The sequence below is a fragment of the Canis lupus genome, chromosome 1 (genome assembly GCF_011100685.1).
Source record: "Canis lupus familiaris isolate Mischka breed German Shepherd chromosome 1, alternate assembly UU_Cfam_GSD_1.0, whole genome shotgun sequence".
NCBI lineage: Eukaryota > Metazoa > Chordata > Mammalia > Carnivora > Canidae > Canis > Canis lupus.
Window position 1 is genome coordinate 38,558,308 of NC_049222.1, and position 20,203 is coordinate 38,578,510.

General features: G+C 34.3%; 1 protein-coding gene across 3 annotated transcripts in view; it reads left to right on the plus strand.

The window, feature by feature from the left end:
• The window catches only part of STXBP5 (syntaxin binding protein 5), a 167,975-nt gene that overhangs the window by 28,751 nt on the left and 119,021 nt on the right, over positions 1–20,203 (plus strand). For all 3 annotated transcript variants that reach the window (XM_038526294.1, XM_038526295.1, XM_038526296.1), the window contains exon 5: positions 19,610–19,744. In XM_038526294.1, the coding sequence (XP_038382222.1) occupies positions 19,610–19,744 (135 nt within the window). The remainder of the gene's footprint in view (positions 1–19,609; positions 19,745–20,203) is intronic.

Sequence of the window (20,203 nt, forward strand, 5' to 3'; positions counted from 1 at the left end):
CCAGTCTTCCGTAGTTATTTTCATAACTGTGTGATGTTCTGTTACATGAAAGTACCATAATTTAGTCAGTCTTCATATGAAAGTACCATAATTTAGTCAGTCTTCATCAGTGGACATTTATATATTTTTTGGTCTGCTGTACATTTTGCTCTGTTGTGATAGTATGATACATATATGTCTTCAACCATTTATAAAAGTATATCTCTAAGATAAATTTGTGGAACAGTTGGTCACAGCAATCTCTTATGACTTGTGAGTTTTGTACTTTGATTGGAAAGACCTTTTTTCTTTTCTTTTTTTTTTAATTCCAGTATAATTAACATTCAACGTTACATTAGTTTTAGGTATACAATATAGTGATTCAACAATTCTGTGCATAACTCAGTGCTCATCATGATAAGTTTACTCTTAATCCTCTTTAACTGTTTTAACATTTCCCCATCCACTCCCCTTTGGTAACCAGGAGTTCTCTATAGTTAAGAATCTGGTCTTTTGTCTTTTTTTCATTTGTTTCTTAAATTTCACATAAAAGTGAAATCATATGGCATTTGTCATTCCCTGACTTATATTTCACTTAGCATTGTATACTCTAGATCCATCCATGTTGTTGCAAGTGACGAGATTTTATTCTTTTTCATGTTTGAGTAATAATATTCCATTGTATATTGGAAAGACCTTTTCACCCTAATTTTATTAAACATTCTCCCATATTTTTTATGACTCTTAAAGTTGGATTTTTTTTAAAGTTGTTTAGTCTTTATATACATGGAACTTTGTCATGAAATATGAGTAAAAAATACAGGTTCCCCCCATTGCTTATGAGATCTATTTTTTATGTATATATAAAAATTTAGATATGTTTGCATATATGTGTTCATAAGCATGAGCAGATGTGAGTATATACGAATATGTGCCAAAGTTAAGAAACCTGGGTCTCTGTAGTATCTAAATGCAATGGGGTTAGTGTATTTAGGCCCTGTCTTCTGTGGAAGTCAGACATCAGACTGCCCAAAGCATATCCAAGGATCAGACCATTCCTGCTTTGATAAATGTTGATCTGTTGAGGTTATATAAATGGGTCAGTTTTTAAGTCTGGCTTTTTCCCCACAGCAGCCCTTCAAAGTAGACAAGCTAAAATTGCTGATGAGAATATAGCAGTTCAGACTTCTTTAGCCAATACCAAGACATGTTGACATTGAATGGTAGACAGAGACCAGAATTGGCAAGGGGTTAATAGCAAAGTTTTCTATTGGGCTAAATCTTGCCTGGAAGATAGGTCTTCTTAATAAGTTGGAATCATGGTTCTCCTTCTTTTAGGAGAAGGACAGCAGTGAAGGAGTTAATAGAAGGAGAAAGGGTTGACATAGGGGGAAAAAGGCAAGCAAAAAGTTAAGGTTCAATTCTTTTCTACCTGCTAGAAATAGGACCAGCCTCAATCTGTTTGGCAGAGTTCCTTAGTTTACTTGCCACCTGGATCAGGGGGAGCCCTATATCAGTTTCAGATGCCACCAAGCAGATGGAGATAGTGATGGGCCTGTCAGTCCCAGAACACATCTTGTGAGTCACACACCACCTGCTGGAGATAAAAGTATAGGTCTAGCAGAGTTGTTGCCCTGGTGTGATTTTACCCTCCAGAGGGCATTTGACAATGTCTAGAGACATTTTTTGTCACAGTTAGAGGAGAGAGGAATGAACAGTGCTACTGGCTTCTAGTAGATAAAGGCCTGGGGATGCTGCCAAAAATGTTACAATGACAAGGCATTCAGCTCCCCTTAACAAAGAATTTATCTGGTCTAAAATATCAGTACAAAGTTAGAAAACTCTGGACTCTAGCACATCAAAATTATATCATTTGTTTCATGTAATGCTGTAGAATTTCTCTTACTTTCTACCACCCACTGGAAGGATTCTGTCAGAATGTAGAATTCCAGCAGAAGAATACTTCTGATATCTCATGTGCCAGTGACCTGTCCGTATTTCTCATTAGTAGCATGTGGTCCAAATTCACAAACATATACTATATGTTACTATGGTATATCTTCATGGTGAAAGGATCAGAGCTCAAGGAGTCCCAAAATTGTCAGGGTCCCATGATTGTCAGGTATGAGGTAAATCTCCTTGATAGTACTTCTAAGGATGGTCTCTAAGAAAATCTGGTAAAAGTGGGTAAGGAATGGTGAGTTAGTCTAAAAAGTGCCTGTAGGCATAATCTGATAAACAGAAGGCTCTTTTGTGTGCCCTGTGAGAACAGAGCCTTTCTTCCTGATAAATGCAGCCTTAGAGTCCACCATTCCCCTCCTTGGTTGGGTGCTATTATGCAGGGCCCATTCTGCACAGTTGTATGCAATGCTCCTAAAAGTTACAAATGCAATAAGCTGATAGAATTCATAGTTTTGAGTTTTGTAATAGAGTTTACCCAGCTGACCAACAGAAACTAGCTAGTCCCTGTTTGAGGTTCAGCTTCCCTGTGGCCTTCATTAAGGTTAACAGTAAAGAAGGAACTGTAGCATGATACTTGTCCCTTGAATATCTCTTAGGATGAAATCCTTTAAGGTAGCTACAAAGTTGTATGGCAGCTATTGCATCTAAAATGCTAAGGAATGGGCTTGGCGTCTTATGGATGAACCTACTTATATTCTGTCAAGACTAAAGTTCAGGGATCCCTGGGTGACTCAGCGGTTAAGCGTCTGCCTTCGGCTCAGGGCAAGATCCTGGAGTCCCGGGATCGAGTCCTACATCGGGCTCCCTGCAAGGAGCCTGTCTCCCTCTGCCTATGTCTCTGCCTCTCTTTTTCTGTGTCTCTCATGAATAAATAAATGAAATCTTAAAAAAAAAAAAAAAAAAAAAAGACTAAAGTTCAGATTTCTTCAAGTGGCAGGAAGGAGAGAAGTAGCATTTGGGAGGAGCCTCATTTTCCTTAGCATCTGGCTGCAGAGCAGAGGCTTCCTCCAGGTGTAGGTTTGCTCATGGTGGCAAGACTTATTCTGCCCCGCAGCCTGAACTCTGTGTCATTCAGAACTGTATTGTGTACCCTGATGGAAACCTTCTGTTATGGCAGCTTTCCCTAGGCAGGAGAAGGGACAAAATCCTAACCTATCCTATTCTATCTCCCTCATTTGTAGGAATCTATTCTTTAAATAACTGCTTTACATTCAGCTTTTATATCTGTCTCAGTCAGGATAGTTTGGGTTATGCTATAATCTTAATGACTAAATACAGCAACAGTTTATTTTTGCTTACATTATATGTCCTTTGTGGGTTTGCTGGAACTCTTTTCATTATCATTGTTCCAGAACCTGGCTAAGGAAACAGCCAGTCTTTACAGTATTGCCAGTCACTGTAGTAGGGAAAAAGAGAATATGTTGAAGCATGTGTTGGCCCTTAAAAGTTTCTGTCTGGATATGATACATATTTTTTACACTCATTTCATGGGCTATGGGAACAAGTCATGTGGCCATCTCTAATTTCACTCTATAACCAAGAAGCAAAAAAAGCTAGAAATCTTGTGAATATTTGTAATGACTATCACAGTGTTTATTGTTGACAAAATACAATAACCAGTAACCTTGTTTTCTCCTTATTTCACAGTGGATTTGAGCTAATATATTAGTTAAATTACTCCATTTCCATTTTTATGCTATTTGCATTTTTACTTCTGAAACTAGGAAAGATAGGAAAAATGAAAAATTTATAAATATCTATCTCATTATATTTTGAACAATTGTTAAGTAATGTAAGCTTAAGTTTTATAATGTCTTATTTTTATAAGCAAATTTTCCTAGTATAGTATAAATTTATAAATAGAAATTGTATGTCGTAAAAAAAACTAGTGATTTAAATTGTATTTTTTTCAGAATGTGGATTTTTTTCTAGTTTTGACTTTAAAATTGCACTAAAATGCACAGAACTTAAAATTTTCTATCACAAGTGTACAGTTCAGTAGTGTTGAGTACATTTACATCTTGTACAACTGTAATGTGGCTATTCTGATAGAATTTCACTTTTTTGGTATTTAAGAAAAAATATAGAAGTCTCACATTTTGGTTTAACTATGAAATTAGGCAGCTTACTTCATTTTTTTGTGTGTTTTCTATCTGCAGAAAATTTTCCTCTGTGTTACATGTAACCTTTATCATTTCTTTTCTCTCATATGTTAAAACAACTTCCTCTTATCCCCATTTATTCTATAGATAATTATAGAATGCTTGTTTTGTGCCAGCTTAATGGTAGCTGCTGAGCATGTATTTGTAAACAAGACCAACTTGGGCCTTGCCATTAGGATCTTGGTCAAAGTTAAGATAAGCTTAGCTTCCAGATGCCCAATAAGATGACATTTATTCATACTGAATAAATCTGTATCTCAGTTTCAATAGAAAGATTTTGAGTTGGAGGATAACATAAATCTCCTTGGTTTGTAGCCAGCTTGTACTAATTATCAAGTTTAGTTCTTACTCTCATTGGTTACTTAGCTTGAGATGCAATTTTCTCTATCTTGCAAAGCAATGTACCATAGTGGTTAAGAGTTCACATTCTGGGCCAGACTACCTATGTTCAATCTTAGTCTATGGCCCCATCACCTATTAACTATATCAGTTTTGTTATCTGTAAAATGGATAATTACTATCTCATAAAAGCCCCAAGATGTGTATTATAAAGTTAATATGTATAAAATAAATAATATGAATAAGGCCCTTAGAACAGTGCCTTAGAAATCACCTATATAGTTGGTTTTGTTTTTAAAGGTATTGGATTTAAAGTAGAATTTTGTTTTTTTTTTTTTGTTTCTTTAAAGAAACATTTTTTTAAAGATTTTATTTATTTATTCATGAGAGACAGAGAGAGAGAGGCAGAGACATAGGCAGAGGGAGAAGCAGGGTCCATGTAGGGAGCCTGATGTGGCACTCGATCCTGGGACTCCAGGATCATGACCTGGGCCAAAGGCAGGTGCTAAACCAATGAGTTACCCAGGCGTCCCTAAGTAGAATTTTGTACCTTGAAATATCTGCATTAGCTGTACCAGAGATTTTACTTAGGCAGTCTTCATAGAAACAACTAATAGACATTGGAAAATCATTAAGAGCCAATGATATTCGTTCTAGATGTCTTTATACATGTAAAGGAGAGGTTCTTTGGCTTTGGTAGAAAATGAGAATTTTGACAAGTAAAATTCTGTATACTAGTTTTTTTTTAATCAATATGTTCCATCAAGCTTCTGTGGATTTTTTTTTCTTTTAAAGAAAGTTTAATTGGGAGGAATTCATGGATTTATAAGCAACTACAACTATCTGCTAGTCTTTTATCATTACTTTGTTATCATGACCAGTATTCTCTAAATTTTTGCGTAACAGTTATTAAGTAAAAATATATGGAGCATTTTAAGACTGAGTTCTAAATTGTGTATCTGGGCTTTTCTATTTAGAACCTGCTATTGTCTAATAATTATATCTCTAATTGTGTAATTCTTTGTTGTTCATAATACACTTTCACATAAATGTTATTTAGTCTCCCAGGTGAAATTTCAAAGAATAGGATTTTTCTTTATAAATATGTTAGACATCTGATGAATAGCTGAGTCTTTAATATTGAAATTAATATGTTTTTAAGGTATATTTTTCTTTTATTATAACAAAATTATATCTATTCATTTGATGCATGTACTAGTTTAGAGAATAAAATAAGCATGGATGCATTCTAAACTAATGGTAAGGAGAATACAATATCATATGGAATGCACTAATAATAAAAACATTTCATCCTAACAATTATCAATGGTGCATCAGTATCCAAAATCCTTGAGAAAAAACTATTTGACAAATGGAGTAATTAATTCGATATTAAGATCACAGTGGAAGAGTTGGTGCCTATAAGGTACTTTAGGAAGTGACTGTTGCTGTAGCATCAGTTTTTCTTTTTTTTACTTTTATTTTTTATATATAGAGAATGCACCAGAATGCGAGTGTGTGTATGTGTGTGTGTGTGGGGGGGAGGCAGAGGGAGAAGAAGAGAAGCAGACCCCCCACCCTTGCTGAGTGCAGAGTCAGATGCTGTGAGGCTCTATCTCTTGGCCCTGAGATTAGGACCTCAGCCAAAACCTAGAGTTGGAGGCTTAACAGACTAAGCCACCCAGGCGCCCACATCAGATTTTCTTAGGAAAAGTAAATTATTGTAGAAACAAAAACTAATTTATCCCATTATACTCTTATTAAAATATTACCTAAATATTGTGCTTTGCATATTTATGAGGCCTATAATTTGCTCAGTATGCACATGAACCGGGCATAGCTGTAAAAGAATATTTGGCCAGATACCAGCCCTCAAAAAATCTATACAGGTCTTCCAAAGATTTTGAATTAATTCACTGCACATATTTAACAAGAAAAAAAATTAATCATAATATTGGAACAAATTAGAGACCTAGGATTATAGTTTTTGTGGTAATTGCATCATATCAGCAAAATATTTGTCTTTAAATGGGTTTAATGAAAGTATACAGACATTAGAAATGAGAGTGATTTAATGTGATGAAATTCAGGACTAGAACACAGAAATGGAATAGAACATAGGCCGTTAGGAATCCTGACTGAGGGATATACTATTCTGACTCTAATTCTAATCCAGAAAGAGAATTGTTTTGGAATTCTGTGGATATGATGAGTCTCCTTGGGAACTCTTAGGAAACCACATTCTGAGACAAAATTTAAAAAGAAAAAAAACTGTTAATGTTCAGAGAGAAGATAATTGTTATTTGATGACCTTGAGACTGTAAAAGGAAGGATGGTCAGGAAGTGTTTTTTGTCTTGTTTTGTTTTAAAGATTTTATTTATTTATTCATGAGAGACACACAGAGGCAGAGACATAGGCAGAGGGAGAAGCAGGCTCCCATAAGGAACCTGATGTGGGACTCAATCCCAGGACCCCGGGACCATGACCTGAGCCAAAGGCAGACACTCAACCACTGAGCCACCTAGGCACCCCAGGAAGTGTTGAATAACTTCCTAGGATAAAATTATCAATAATAACAAAGAAATTCTGACAAAATTGGGAGAGACATCCAAAGAGACTGGTCTGGTTGCACAAGGTCCTTATAATGTATTCATATATAAAAAGATTATACGGAAGGAAAGAGATACATAATCAAAGGTGAATATAAGAATAATTTATCTCTCCTAATAGGCATAATGACCTAAGGCATGGGATAAATAATAAAGACAAAATAATGAATGAAAGCACTTTATTTTTTATATGTAGGGCAAGAAAGCTAGGTAGATTAATGGTAGACTTAGAACATATGTTATTCCTCTAACTGTATAATGCAATAATGGGTCAGAGAAATTGTGTGTTAGACTGCTATAAAAGGTTGCCTCCTATAACATTATTGATTGGCCTAGGAGGAATATAGAGTGGGAACAGCTTTAAATTTGGAAATGAAAAAAGGTAAATTACATGTATTGGTAGGTATATTTTAGAGGGTAAATCACCAAGCACTGGGTGCCTTGTGTGTGCCTGGGATTATGCTAGGTATTAGATTAACAAAGATGAATAAAATGCTTGAATAGGTTACTTCAGCGGCCCAGACATAAAATAACTGACACAATAAGGATGGATGCCATTTTAGAAGCTTAAGTTAACCTATGATAGAATAACTTATCCAATCTTTCAACTTTTTTTAAAAAAGATTTTATTAAAAAAAAATAAAAATAAAATAAAAAAAGGTTTTATTTATTTATTCATGAGAGACCTATATATATAGAGAGAGACAGAGACATAGGCAAAGGGAGAAGCAGGCTTCTATGCAGGGAGCCTGATATGGGACTCCATCCTGGGGCTCCAGGATCATGCCCTGAGCTGAAGGCAGATGCTTAACCACTTAGCCACCCAGGCGCCCCCTCACCTTTAAAAATATATATATATACTGATTTATTTTAAAAGAAATTTGCATCAGGAAAATGCAAACTGATACCACAACGAGATAGCACTATGTATCCATCAAAATGGCTAAATATTCCCATAGCCTGCTGCTGGGAGTGTTAGTCACTTTAGAAAAATTTTTTGCAGTATCCACATATTCCATGACCAAACAGTTCCACTTCTAAACATATATGTATGGTAAGGCAGAATTTTAAGATGGGTCTCAAAATTTCTGCTCCCTGGTGTCCACACACCACCTCTGAGTTATTCATACAAACACTTAAATAGGTGAAGGCATTTTGTAGATGTAATTGACGTCCTAATTAGTTCACCTTATGATTGGGTGTTTATTCTCAGTAAACCTGATTGAAGAAAGTGAACTTTTAAGAGACTAGACTCTTCCTGGCAAAAGGTTCATAGCCTGAGGGTGATTCAGTGTAAGTTATTGACTCTTACAACCACATGAGACTGATTTCTACTAGCAACCTGGAAGAGCTTCAGAGCAGATTCTTCCTAGAACCTCCAGAAAGGGGCACAGGAGTGCATCTGGCTGATGTTTGTTATTTCAGCCTTGTGAGACTGTCTAGAGGCTCTGAGTCATGCAGTGCCTGGACTTCTGACCTATAGAAACAGAGAATAAATGGGTGTTTTCTTAGCTATTAATTTTGTGGTAATTTGTTAAACAGCAATAAAAAAACTAATACAGATTTTGGTACCTAGAAGTGAGATGCTGCTGTATCAAATACCTAAAAATGGGGAAATTGCTTCAGAACGGGGCAGTGAATAGAAGTTAAAAAAAATTTAAGGAATAGGATAGAAATGTCTAAATTTCTTTGAGTAGGCTGGGAGGCTCTGGACTTGAAGATTGCTGCCATTGAGGACTTGGAAGAGAGAGAAGAACATGTTTTTGTAGCTGGATGAAGTGGTTCCTTGTTATATAATTGTGGCAAGCTTGACAGTGTCTTCTGCATAATGTATAAGTGATTAACTTGGCTATTTAGCCAAGGAGATATCCAAGGAAAGAGTTGAAGGTGCCACCTGATTTTTTTCTTGCTGCTTTATAGTAAAAGGCAAGATGAGAGAATTAAATTGAAGGAAGAATTATTTAAGCTACCAGGACTTGATGAGTTGGGAAATTCCTATCCTGATCCAGCTGGTAAAAAGATTGTTTCTCAGTGTGGCTTAGAGAAAAACATGAAGGTGTGACTGATCAACTTTTTACCAAAAATCTCAGAAAGACCAAAGGTCAAAGTATTTAGTCATTCAAGGGCTTTTTTAAGAGATTGCGGGTGTGCTTCACAGATCTTTTCAACTAAACCAAAGAACACATAGAATTCTTTAAGCCACACAGTTTGAGAAAATTGTGTAGCAGAATATTGCCATCTCATGGCTTGAGAGACAGTACAAAATGAAAGGAGGCTGCCGCCAGCAGGAGGCTGATAAAAGTACGTATTCCAGGCAAGTGCTATCTTGGATGAAAAAGGAAGAGGATGGAGCTGAGAGCTACAGAGGATTATTCTCAACCTTGAAACTTGATTAAGAAAAATCAACATTTGCCCAACTTGATTTCAAAACTGTTAAGGACCAGTGACTCCTTTTTACTTTCCACTTTCCCCCATTTTGAACGGAATTTCTATAACTTTTAGCCTGTTTTTGTCCTACCATTGAATGCTAGGAGTCTTGGGAGTGGATAATTTGTCTCTTTATTTTCATAGATCCACAGATCGAGTGGAATTGTGCCCAATAGCTATACTCAATGGGTGACAATCAAGACTCTCATCTACAGCAAATTTAGATTTGGGATTTTTGAGTTGGTGATATTTTAATGAGATTTTGGACTTGATATTATGAAATTGAGACTTTGATGATACTGGGGTCTGCAAAAAAAGAATTTGCATTTGGGAAGGATTTGAATCTTCAGAGGCTAAAGGGCAGGCTATTAGAGGTAGAATCCTAAGATGGTCCCCAAAGTGTTGCCCCCTGGTATACACACACCTTCTAATTATTTAACCAATTCTAATCAAGATGCTGCTGTGAAGAGGTTTTACAGATGTGATTGACAAATTAATTGTCCTTCACATGGAAAATATCCATTGGTTTTAGGATTGGATAACCTGACTTGAAATGGCAGCAAGTGCATGGGATTACCCTGGTTGGTTTGTTTCACTTCTGGAACTCAATTTGGTGTAGGTGCCTCCTAAATTATATGGGTAACTTGAGGAAGATAGGGGCTCTAATGAATATCTGAATAATGTTAGGAAGGAGTGGACTGAGGAATGGTTGTTAGGTAAACAACCAGTGTCCACTGTATTTCACTGCCTTCAAAATGAAGTTGATACTCTTAAATACTTAGCATTCCCTAGAGGTCTTATAAGGTCTGTGATTCTGCTTACTACCATAATTCATTTCACTATGCTTTTCCCTCTCTTTATGCATTATAATCTAGTCACCCTGCCTTTTTCTCTCTCTCTCTCTTTCTCTGTTTTTAATGAGTGATCCTCTCTCCTGCCTGTTTGTATGAACTGATCTTCCTACTCCACAGACACTTAAGATTCTCTTTCCATAGTTGACTTGTGTTTGTCATTTCTTTTACGGGTTTTTCTGTAAATTCCCCAGTCTGGGTTTGTGCCTGTTTTGTATTCTACCACAGTATGATGCTGTTTCCCTAAAATAGCACATACCATGCTTACTGTAATTGCCTTGATTCCTTGGTTGTCTTCTAGATTAGAATGTAAACTGTGTATGTTTATTTTATTTCCAGCAGTGGTCTCAATGCTTGACATTTAGTAAATACGCAGAGTTGTAGATTGATTGTTACCTCATTGCCTGTGCAGAAACAGAGGGGAATCTCTTCTTCTCTAAAAGGCATGGCACTCCACAGATAATGTGGGTTACCTGGGAGATAGGCTAAGAAGGAAAGTCTTCAAACAGAAAAAAAATGAGAGTATTTCCTCCAGGCTAATTCTATGTATAATCTTCATTCCTCCCACTAATAGATCCCAAACTGGCTAGGTTGTTTGATTATCCTTGGAGTGCTATTTGGTCCTTGGCCCACATCAAGGCTTTTACATTTTTTTCCTTTTTTGTGAAAAGAGTAAGATGGGAGAATAAAGAACTTTGAGCAGTAGATTTCTTTTTACTGAACCAGCATGCCTGGGAGATACAGCAGACATCCATCTGTAATAATTTGGCAGTGATTTTGAAGATGAAGGTTTTATTTTCCTTTTCTTGCCTTACTTTATTAGCAATAATGTACAGAATAGTGTTCAATGATATTTTCCATAGCAAGTATCTTTTTCTTAGTAATAATTTTAATAATACTGCTTCTCGGGTTTTCTTTGTTTATTTTCTCGGGTTTTATTTATTTATTTATTTTAAAAGATTTTATTCATTCATTCATGAGACACAGAGAGAGAGAGAGAGAGAGAGAGAGAGAGGGAGGGAGGGAGAAAGGCAGACACACAGGCAGAGGGAGAAGCAGCCTCCATGCAGGGAACCTGATGAGGGACTCTATCCTAGGACTCCAGGATCATGCCCTGGGCTGAAGGCAGGTGCTAAACTGCTGAGCCACCCAGGGATCCTCATCGGGTTTTATTGTTAAGCATAATATAAGACATTGGTTTGACATAGATTTTTTTTTCCTCTTAGAACTGATTGTCAATTACGGAAGTTAAATTTTAATGGAATGCCTTTTGGGCATTTCTTTTAGATTCTTGTGATTTCTTACCTCCCTTTTTTCATATTGATTTGATTAATATATGTCCTAATATTAAGCATTCTTATATGCTTGTGAAAATTTTGACAGTCCTTTTATTATATTGTTAAATATGGTGCTGAATATATTCTTAGGACCTCTACTTTTGTTTGTGAGATTAGAATATGACTTTTTTTTTTCTAATATTCTCAATTTTGGTGTCAGGGCATGTTTCCTTCCTATAATGAATTGAGTAACTTTTCTTTCTCTTTTTCTCCTTCTCACACTCCCTCTTCCTTCCTTCCTGCTCTAGAACAGATAGAGAAATTAATAGAGGAATCATCTGTTTTCTGAATGTTTTTAGAGTATACTTAAACTTTTTAGAGCTAGAAAACTTTTTGTACATAAATCTTAGGTATATTAAATTCCTTTATGTTTTCTGTACTTGAATAATATTTTTGATTCAGAATATGATCAATGTCATTAAGATCAGAGTCTGTATCATATTCTTGTGGGCTTATATTGATTTTTATACTCATCATATCCTCATTCTCTATTTCATCATATTTCAGTTACTGTGATTTGTCAGAGATTTGTGTGCGTGTCTTTTAAATGAAGTAGTTACTGCATTTATTTTATTTTTATCTTTTATTGATATCTAACATTGATTATTTCTATTCTTTACTGTTTTTTTAATCTCTTGACTTAAAGATAAATATTTATTTTAAGAATCAAAATATTTTAGGGCATGGTATCAATAAGATAAAGGCAGAGGATGGAGATTTGAGCCTAAGAATCATAGGGATGTCTAGTGGTAAAGACAAGAGAAAACAGAACAATGGAAGGAGAAGTAGTGATGAAAGGCATAAAGAAAATTTTGTGGAGCTAAATATTTTTAGATTGAAAGGACTAACAAATGCTCAAAGAGCTGCTGACAATTATGTTCTGAGTGTCAACTGTGAAAGAGCTCAGAAAAGACAATAATTACCTGAACATTCCTCCTGTTCCCCAAATAATCTTTCTTTCAGACCTTATTAGAGAACTGTGAAGTTAATGTATCTTGTATGTAAGTATAACTACTAGAAGGATAGAAAGTATATAATACCAAAACTTTTAGAGGAGGAAAAAAGGAAATGAAAATAGATTAGGAAAAGAGAAAATTACAGAAAAGAGTTAATCAAGGTGGGAAAAGTAAGTTCAACTATATCAGTAATCAAAATCATTGTAAATATACCAAATTCACTTAGTGAAATTTTGAGATTTCTGATTGGGTTAAAAAAAACAAAATACAACTGTTAAACTGTTTTAAAGGATATACCTAAAGCATAATTACAGAGTTTGAAAGTATATCGAAGGGAAAAAGCACACATCTTACAACAAAATTTACAGTGTTCCTAGAAATAACACTAGCCAAAATATGTGGGGAAAATATTAAAGATCTATGTGGGGAAAATATTAAAACTGTTGAAGGAGTCAAAGACTTAAGCAAATGGAGAGTTTCATAGAAAGGAATTCTCAAGTTTTAAAATGTCACTTCCTTCCAAATTAACCTTATAAATTTAGTATTATCCCACTCAGAATTTTAACAGGGTTGTTCATAGGACTTGATAAGCTGATTATAAAATTCATATGGAAAAAAGAAAGGCCTAAAATAACTGAGATAGTTTTGAAAAAGAAATATGAGATGGTGGGACTTACTAGATATAAAAAATTATTATAAAATTTAGAAGTTAAAATGGTATGGTAGTTACAAAGGGAAGACAAATGGATCAAAACATAGTGAGCAAACTCCAAAAACATCTATGAAGAGATGTTTCCTCTTCATACATACACATACACACATACATACACTTTTGATATATTACAGAAGTGACATTGCAAACAAAAAAGGATGTAGTACATAAAAAATGCTATGACGACTCCTATCTAAATGGGAAAAAGTGATTCCTATCTCATAACTAAATCAAATATTTCAATGTAAAATGACCACACTAAAATTAAAACTTGGGAGAAAGTTATATAAGAAATATCTGTAAGATCTGGGCAGGATGTGCTTAAACAACATACACAGAAAAGCACCAACTGTTTTGGAAAGGAATAAAGGTTCTGTATAACACACTTACCATAAAGTTAAAAGCCAAACCCTATCTATCAGGTACTGCTCGATAAGAACATGAAATTCAGAATAATTTACATAATATCCTTTTATAAACAGTGACTCCCTTCCCATCCCCAGTTCCTTATGTCTTACTTGTGTATTTTATGAACATTAAGAAAAAATAAATGTTGTCCCGGCTATTAATATGACTAGAGTACATTTTGGAGGAGAGGCACACATAATAAAAAAGATTAATAAAAATTTCTTTTGAGGGGTGCCTGGTTGGCTCAGTTGGTGGAGCATGTTTGGGTTCAAGCCCATGTTGGATGTAGAGATTACTTAAAAATAAAATCTTAAAAACTCATTTTAGATAGTAAGTTTGTATAAATATATAAATAATGTCATATTTGTTTCTATATATCTTGGTATTATATATTGTGATATATATATATATGAAGAGATATATTTCTCGCACATGCTCTATCTATAATATATGAATATAAACACAGAAACAGAGAAGCTTTAATAATTAAAAAGACATAACCATAGGCTGGAAGATATTTAGAATATACCTTATCCATACAATAAAGGACAATCTAATACAAAAAAATGCCAAAAAAAAAAAAAAAAAGATGTAGTTAACAGTTGCTAATGAGTACCAGCAACTATTGTTTATCATAACATTTGTTATATAAAACACTGGCATTTTTATTCCCCAAGGTAAGATCATTAAAAACAGAACTTTAAGGAATCCCCCATATAACAGGGATAGTTCTTTGAGATGTTATTTCTGTAGTTGATATATATTGTTTTCCTATTTGTTATTCACTCTTTTACTTACTGATACTTGGTTGATATTTGTTTTGATAGTCATTGATGATATTAAGGCCTCATTTCACAAGAAAGGTTAATATGATTTATTTGGACATATTTCCAAAAGCACTTAAATGCTTTCTAAAAATTGAAATGTAATTAATAATACAGTAAATCAGTATAAATGTAAAATGACCTTCGAAGATCTCTAAAGCTTATTTTTCAAGACATTTGTTACATTGTACTGCTGGGTTACAGATATGATGAAGACTTTTTTAAAGTAGTTATGACAGTTTATGAAACTACAAATAGAAAGGAAATCCTTTGAACAGATTTGTAAATTGCTTTCAGCTGTCTCTTGTTATTTTTAATAGATTTCTGGGTTCATTAATGCAAACTTAAGTTTTCTAATAACAGGACAGTATAAGGTACAGTTAATTTAAGAAGAATATCAAATACCTTCTTTTTTATTTTCTTGTGTATTAATTCATTTGGTAAATGTTAATTGAGATTCTGGTGCATGCAAATATTGTGATGAATTCTGGAGAGACATGGAAGTTATAACCAGCTAAGGAAGGTGAAATGGCAAATTATAATGCAGTGGAAAATATGATATAATATGTAGTGAAATTTTCTTAGGAAATTTTGAAGATTAACCAGCAAAAGGATATATCCCTGTGTTTTGAGAATTTTAGGTAAAGCATTACAAAAGAGCCTTTGTGAACAGATTTGTAGGATTAGTGGGGATTTCATACATTGAGAAAGGGCAAAAGGACTTTCTATTATGTTCAGGTGCACAGCTTTGAGGAAATCTCGCATGTTTAGGGCACTGTATCTGGTTAAACATAGCTAGGTATGTAGTCCAGAGATGATAATTTTAGAAAGGTAGAAAAGGTCTACTTCATTCATGAAAGGCCTTTTTATACAATTATTTTTTTTAATTTTTTTTCTTTTTATACAATTATAAGAAAGTTATATTCTCAACCTTTTTCCAACTTTAAATCATTAAATGAATAACATTATCTGAACAAGATACATTGTAAATGGGTAATTTTTGGTTATTGTAGACCATCATATAGATTAGTTACAGATTGATGAATTTCTTGGTGTATTAATAAGGATCCAGTGCAGGACTAGAAATCACTGTAGGTATTAAGCACAAAGGAATTTAATTCAGGGATGTAGCTGTTTACAAAATACCAAGGAGTGCTAGAACTATTGAGTTTCAAGAATTACGATTACTGCCATACAACTGCCTCTCCGCACATGATTCTCAGGAGTAGAGCTTAGAATGCTGTCATAAGTACCTCTTGCCTTGAACAACACCCTTGTCAGTAAAAACAGCAACAGAAAGATGATCTGTGCCTCCCTTTTGCCTGCAAATTTTAAGCATATCCAATTGGTAGAAATTTCTTTTCATCTGGAACTCTAGCTGTGGAAGAATCTGGGAAATAGAAGTTTTAGTTTTCTAGAATCTGCAGAACAGGAAGGCATATAGGAGAATGTAGAAGAGGATGCTGAATAATAGTTGATTAAATCCAGTACACTATAACTCTACACCCTTTCCCCAGATATATGTAGCACAGAGTATCACTAAAAATTTAGGAAGTATTTGGTAGAAGATAGGAAGTCCTTAAGGTCTTCCAAGTAAGATAATGATATGATTTCTCTTGGCTTTGAAAAGATTCCTAGTGGCAGCTACGAATTGATTTGAAAATTTAGTAATAATGGTTTAAATTAGGCCCAAGCCTTGAGGAGAGAGAGAAAATTAGGAATATCTGATTGTTAATTAACAGTAAATTCTCACATTTTATGTAATTCTTTTGTTCATTTAATGAATTACTTATTAAGTAAAAGATAGTGTGATATTTCCTGAGACTATAAAAGTGATGATGCATTTTGTCATGTTGAGCTGATTCATTGGTGATACAGGCATATAGATGAGCATATTGGTTCATATGTCTTTATGGATTAAATACACATATGTATCTATACCCTTGTTTATGGATGATTAATTTCAACATTACGTAGACTGTGTTCTTCTGTTAAAATTGTTAATAGTTAAATCTTTTAAATTTGGTGCTTGACTGTAAAATGTTTGACAGACAGCTGCTAAAGCTAAATAGTGAATAGGATATATGTATCACTTCCTAACACTTAACATGTTACATTTTTTTAAGTCCCTTAAGCAAATAAGGAAATTATTGTGTCCTAGTAACAGCTTTGTGTAGAATATCTACTTTTAAGTCCTGTAGAGGGAATTAGAATACAATTCCATTTAGTGACACCCTGAGGGAATTCAACTTAACTATCTATCTATCCAATCTATTTATTTCTAGTACATTAGATTCAGTCATACATCAAAAGGTATCTGAAAAGGTACCTTTTCAGGCCCAGTTTAATATACCATTCTTATAATATCTGATCTCACTAGTCTTTACTGAGTTTTAATGTTTTTCATATGAGTCTCAACTCTGTTACTTTAATTATTTTCAGTATAACATTATGCTTTAATATGTCAGCACATAAACTTAAATTAATTTGGTCCTGGTATCAATAAAAACTGAAGTCACCATCATTATTATGATCTATATTACCTTAAAATAAAAAATTTTGTTTGCTCACAGTTCTGTGGGTCAACACTTGGGTTGAGCTCAGCAGAAGTGGTCTTTCGCTGTAGTCACTTATGCAACCATAGTTATCTGGCTGCTCAACTGGATTGGATGATCTAGCTTGCCTTACATGTCTATTGGTTGATGCTGGCTGTGGGCTGGGCCAGATTCTCCCAACAGAAAGTCTGGGCTTCATCACATGGCACCTGGGTTCTAAAGGTATAAGAAACAGGGCAAGCCCCAAGGTGCACGTGCTTTTCAAATCTTTGCTTGTGGCAGAGCTGCTAATGCCTCAGTGGCCAGTGCAAGTCACAAGGTCCTAGAATCAGTATTGGGAGAGACTCTACAAGGAGGAGGATACAGGGAAGGAGATGAGATCTCTTGGGGGACATTGGTGAAACTTTCTCTTTTCAAGTTTCTTTGCATCTGTTTTGATCTGAACTCTTTAAATTTGAAATCTCTTTGTCCCATGGCTATTCAGTGCCATTTGTTTCATGACTACTTTTACTGGAAAATACTTTCTATCATGGCTCACTTTCTTAGAATCATTAAGAATAAATCTCTCTTTTCAGTCTTTCTTTCTCTCCTTATGTGTGTACAAACACACACACACACACACACACACACACACCCAAATACATATATACACATTGATCAGGGAGCCCAACATGGGGGCTCAGGATTCTGAGATCATGACCTGAGCCTAAGGCAGATAGATGCTTACCAACTGAACTACCCAGCTGCCCCAGATTTTTTTAACAAGGAAATAAGTCATATAACAAATATTGAAAGAACCCATTAAATATAGTAAGTCTAGTTTGTCTCAACAACCAGTTTTATATCTTGGTGACTGAATAAATTACCCACAAATTTATGATCTTACAATTCTTAGTAGTTATATTCATTGAATTGCTTTTCTAGTAGTATGTTTTGGGGAACCACATTTTCTTATTGGCCTTTCTGTAAATCACTGGCATGGTATTTTATTTGGTTGCAACATGGGATTTTAGTATTCTATTTCTATTCCCACTTGTTCAGAGCCATTAAAATTTGCTAATTAAGAAATTCCCAATTCTAATAAGAACCATTTGACTTCCCCCCTCTTCAACTGAATCGAATAATGAGGGAAGTTAAGGAGTAGAGTAATTTTTAAATGTGGTTCATTATACAAATACGTGCCTGTTATTTCTATACAAAACTCATTCTAGGGACCATGATTATGTTAAAGTCTTGGTGCTGGATAATTAAGTGAACATTTTAATTAAGTTCCTTCTTAAAATGTTAAATAGTAGTTTGTTTTCACTTCAAAAAACAAAGATGCTTAACATTTTTCAGCAATATAAGTTGGTTTTATAATTGAGAAGAAAACTTAATGATGGTAGCTAATATTGAAAGAGTAAATCTAGGGAAAAGTTCCGTACTTTTTGCTGAACATTTAAGAATTTATTCTTATTTCGTTTCTTTAAATATTTGAGAAACAGCTGCAATATGCTGTTGCACTGGGAATAGAAAATATTGTATGAATATATCCAAAATCTCTGCTATTGAGATAACTTTAAGATTTTGAAGCATATTATATAAATAATTTTGTTAGTAGTAAAATCGAAGATAGGTCATGTAATTGTATTAAGCAAGTCAGTAACTACCGCTTTTGTAGAGTGAAGAATAAAAGAGAATTGCAGGGGCGCTTGGGTGGCTCATCTGTTGAGTGTCTGCCTTTGGCTCAGGTCATGATCCTGCGGTCCTGGGATGGAGTCCTGCATCCAGCTTCTTGTTCAGTGGGGTGTCTGCTTCTCCCTCTCCCTTTGCCCCTCTTCCTGCTCCTGCTATCTCTCAAATAAATAAATTATTTTATTTTATTTTTTTTTAAAAAAGGGCAATTGCAAAGTGGTAGAAGAGATCAGGAGGTTGTGTATTTCTTTTCTTTTTTTTTTTTTTTTTTGGTCATCTGGTCATTATTTTGGCTTATGCTGAAATTGTCTTTGAATTTTCAAGACATTTAGCTCTATTCATGTTTTAGTTTACAAATCATTTTGAATGAAATGGTTGTTTTATGATAGTTATTTCATTGTTCATTTTATATCTGGCTTGTTATTGCTACTTTTAGGTACTTCAGATAGTTAAAATTTGTGCTTAGTAACTCCTAAGAAATATAAAAGTCTTGGGATCATGTGAGTATTAGACTCATAATTTGTGGCTTTTAACAGTTGAATTTGTGATGTAAAGTAGTACAGTGATTGACATAGCCAGATTTGAAACACATACTAACTTTAAACTCCTCTTCTTTCTATCAAGCCATGCTGTTTATTTACTGTAACACCTTATGTTTGACATAGAAGTTGAATTTGCATTTTCAGTACATAAATCTAGTTGTATGTCATTTTTGCCTCTCCTAAATTATTTATCATGATAACCCTCTAATGCAATTAATAAAATTTACAGACATTTTTCTAATTACCTTTTTGGATATATTTTCTCTTACAGGGTTACATTTTGCCATCTGCCTTTCCAGAGTAAGTGGCTCTATGTGGGCACTGAGCGAGGTAATATACATATTGTCAATGTGGAGTCCTTCACACTCTCAGGCTACGTCATTATGTGGAATAAAGCCATTGAACTGTGAGTTTGAGCACATATTCTGTATCTGAAATTATCAGTCCCATATAGGATATCTTTATATAATAGCTAATCAGCAGATCCATGTGGAATTAAATATGTCAGATATTCTTGATATTAAACACCGTTTATTAGCCTTTTCTAAACGTTATCCTAGTAGCAGTTTGTAAATTTAAGTGCTTTATAATACAGATAGATATGTGAACATATGCATATATGACGTGTATGAATGTACAAACTGTAGCACAAGTTTAATGAAACAGTTCTTTGGTGAAAAACACTCCAGTTTTTTTTTTTCTGTATTTTTATCTTCTGGTTATTTTTCTTCCAAATGCTGCACATGCCCCACTAAATTGATTTCACAACCCACTGATGTGTTGCCACCAATGTTTAGAAAACATTGATCTAATCCATTACTTGATGTGTTTTAATAATCAACAAATATAATGTAAATGTTTGCAA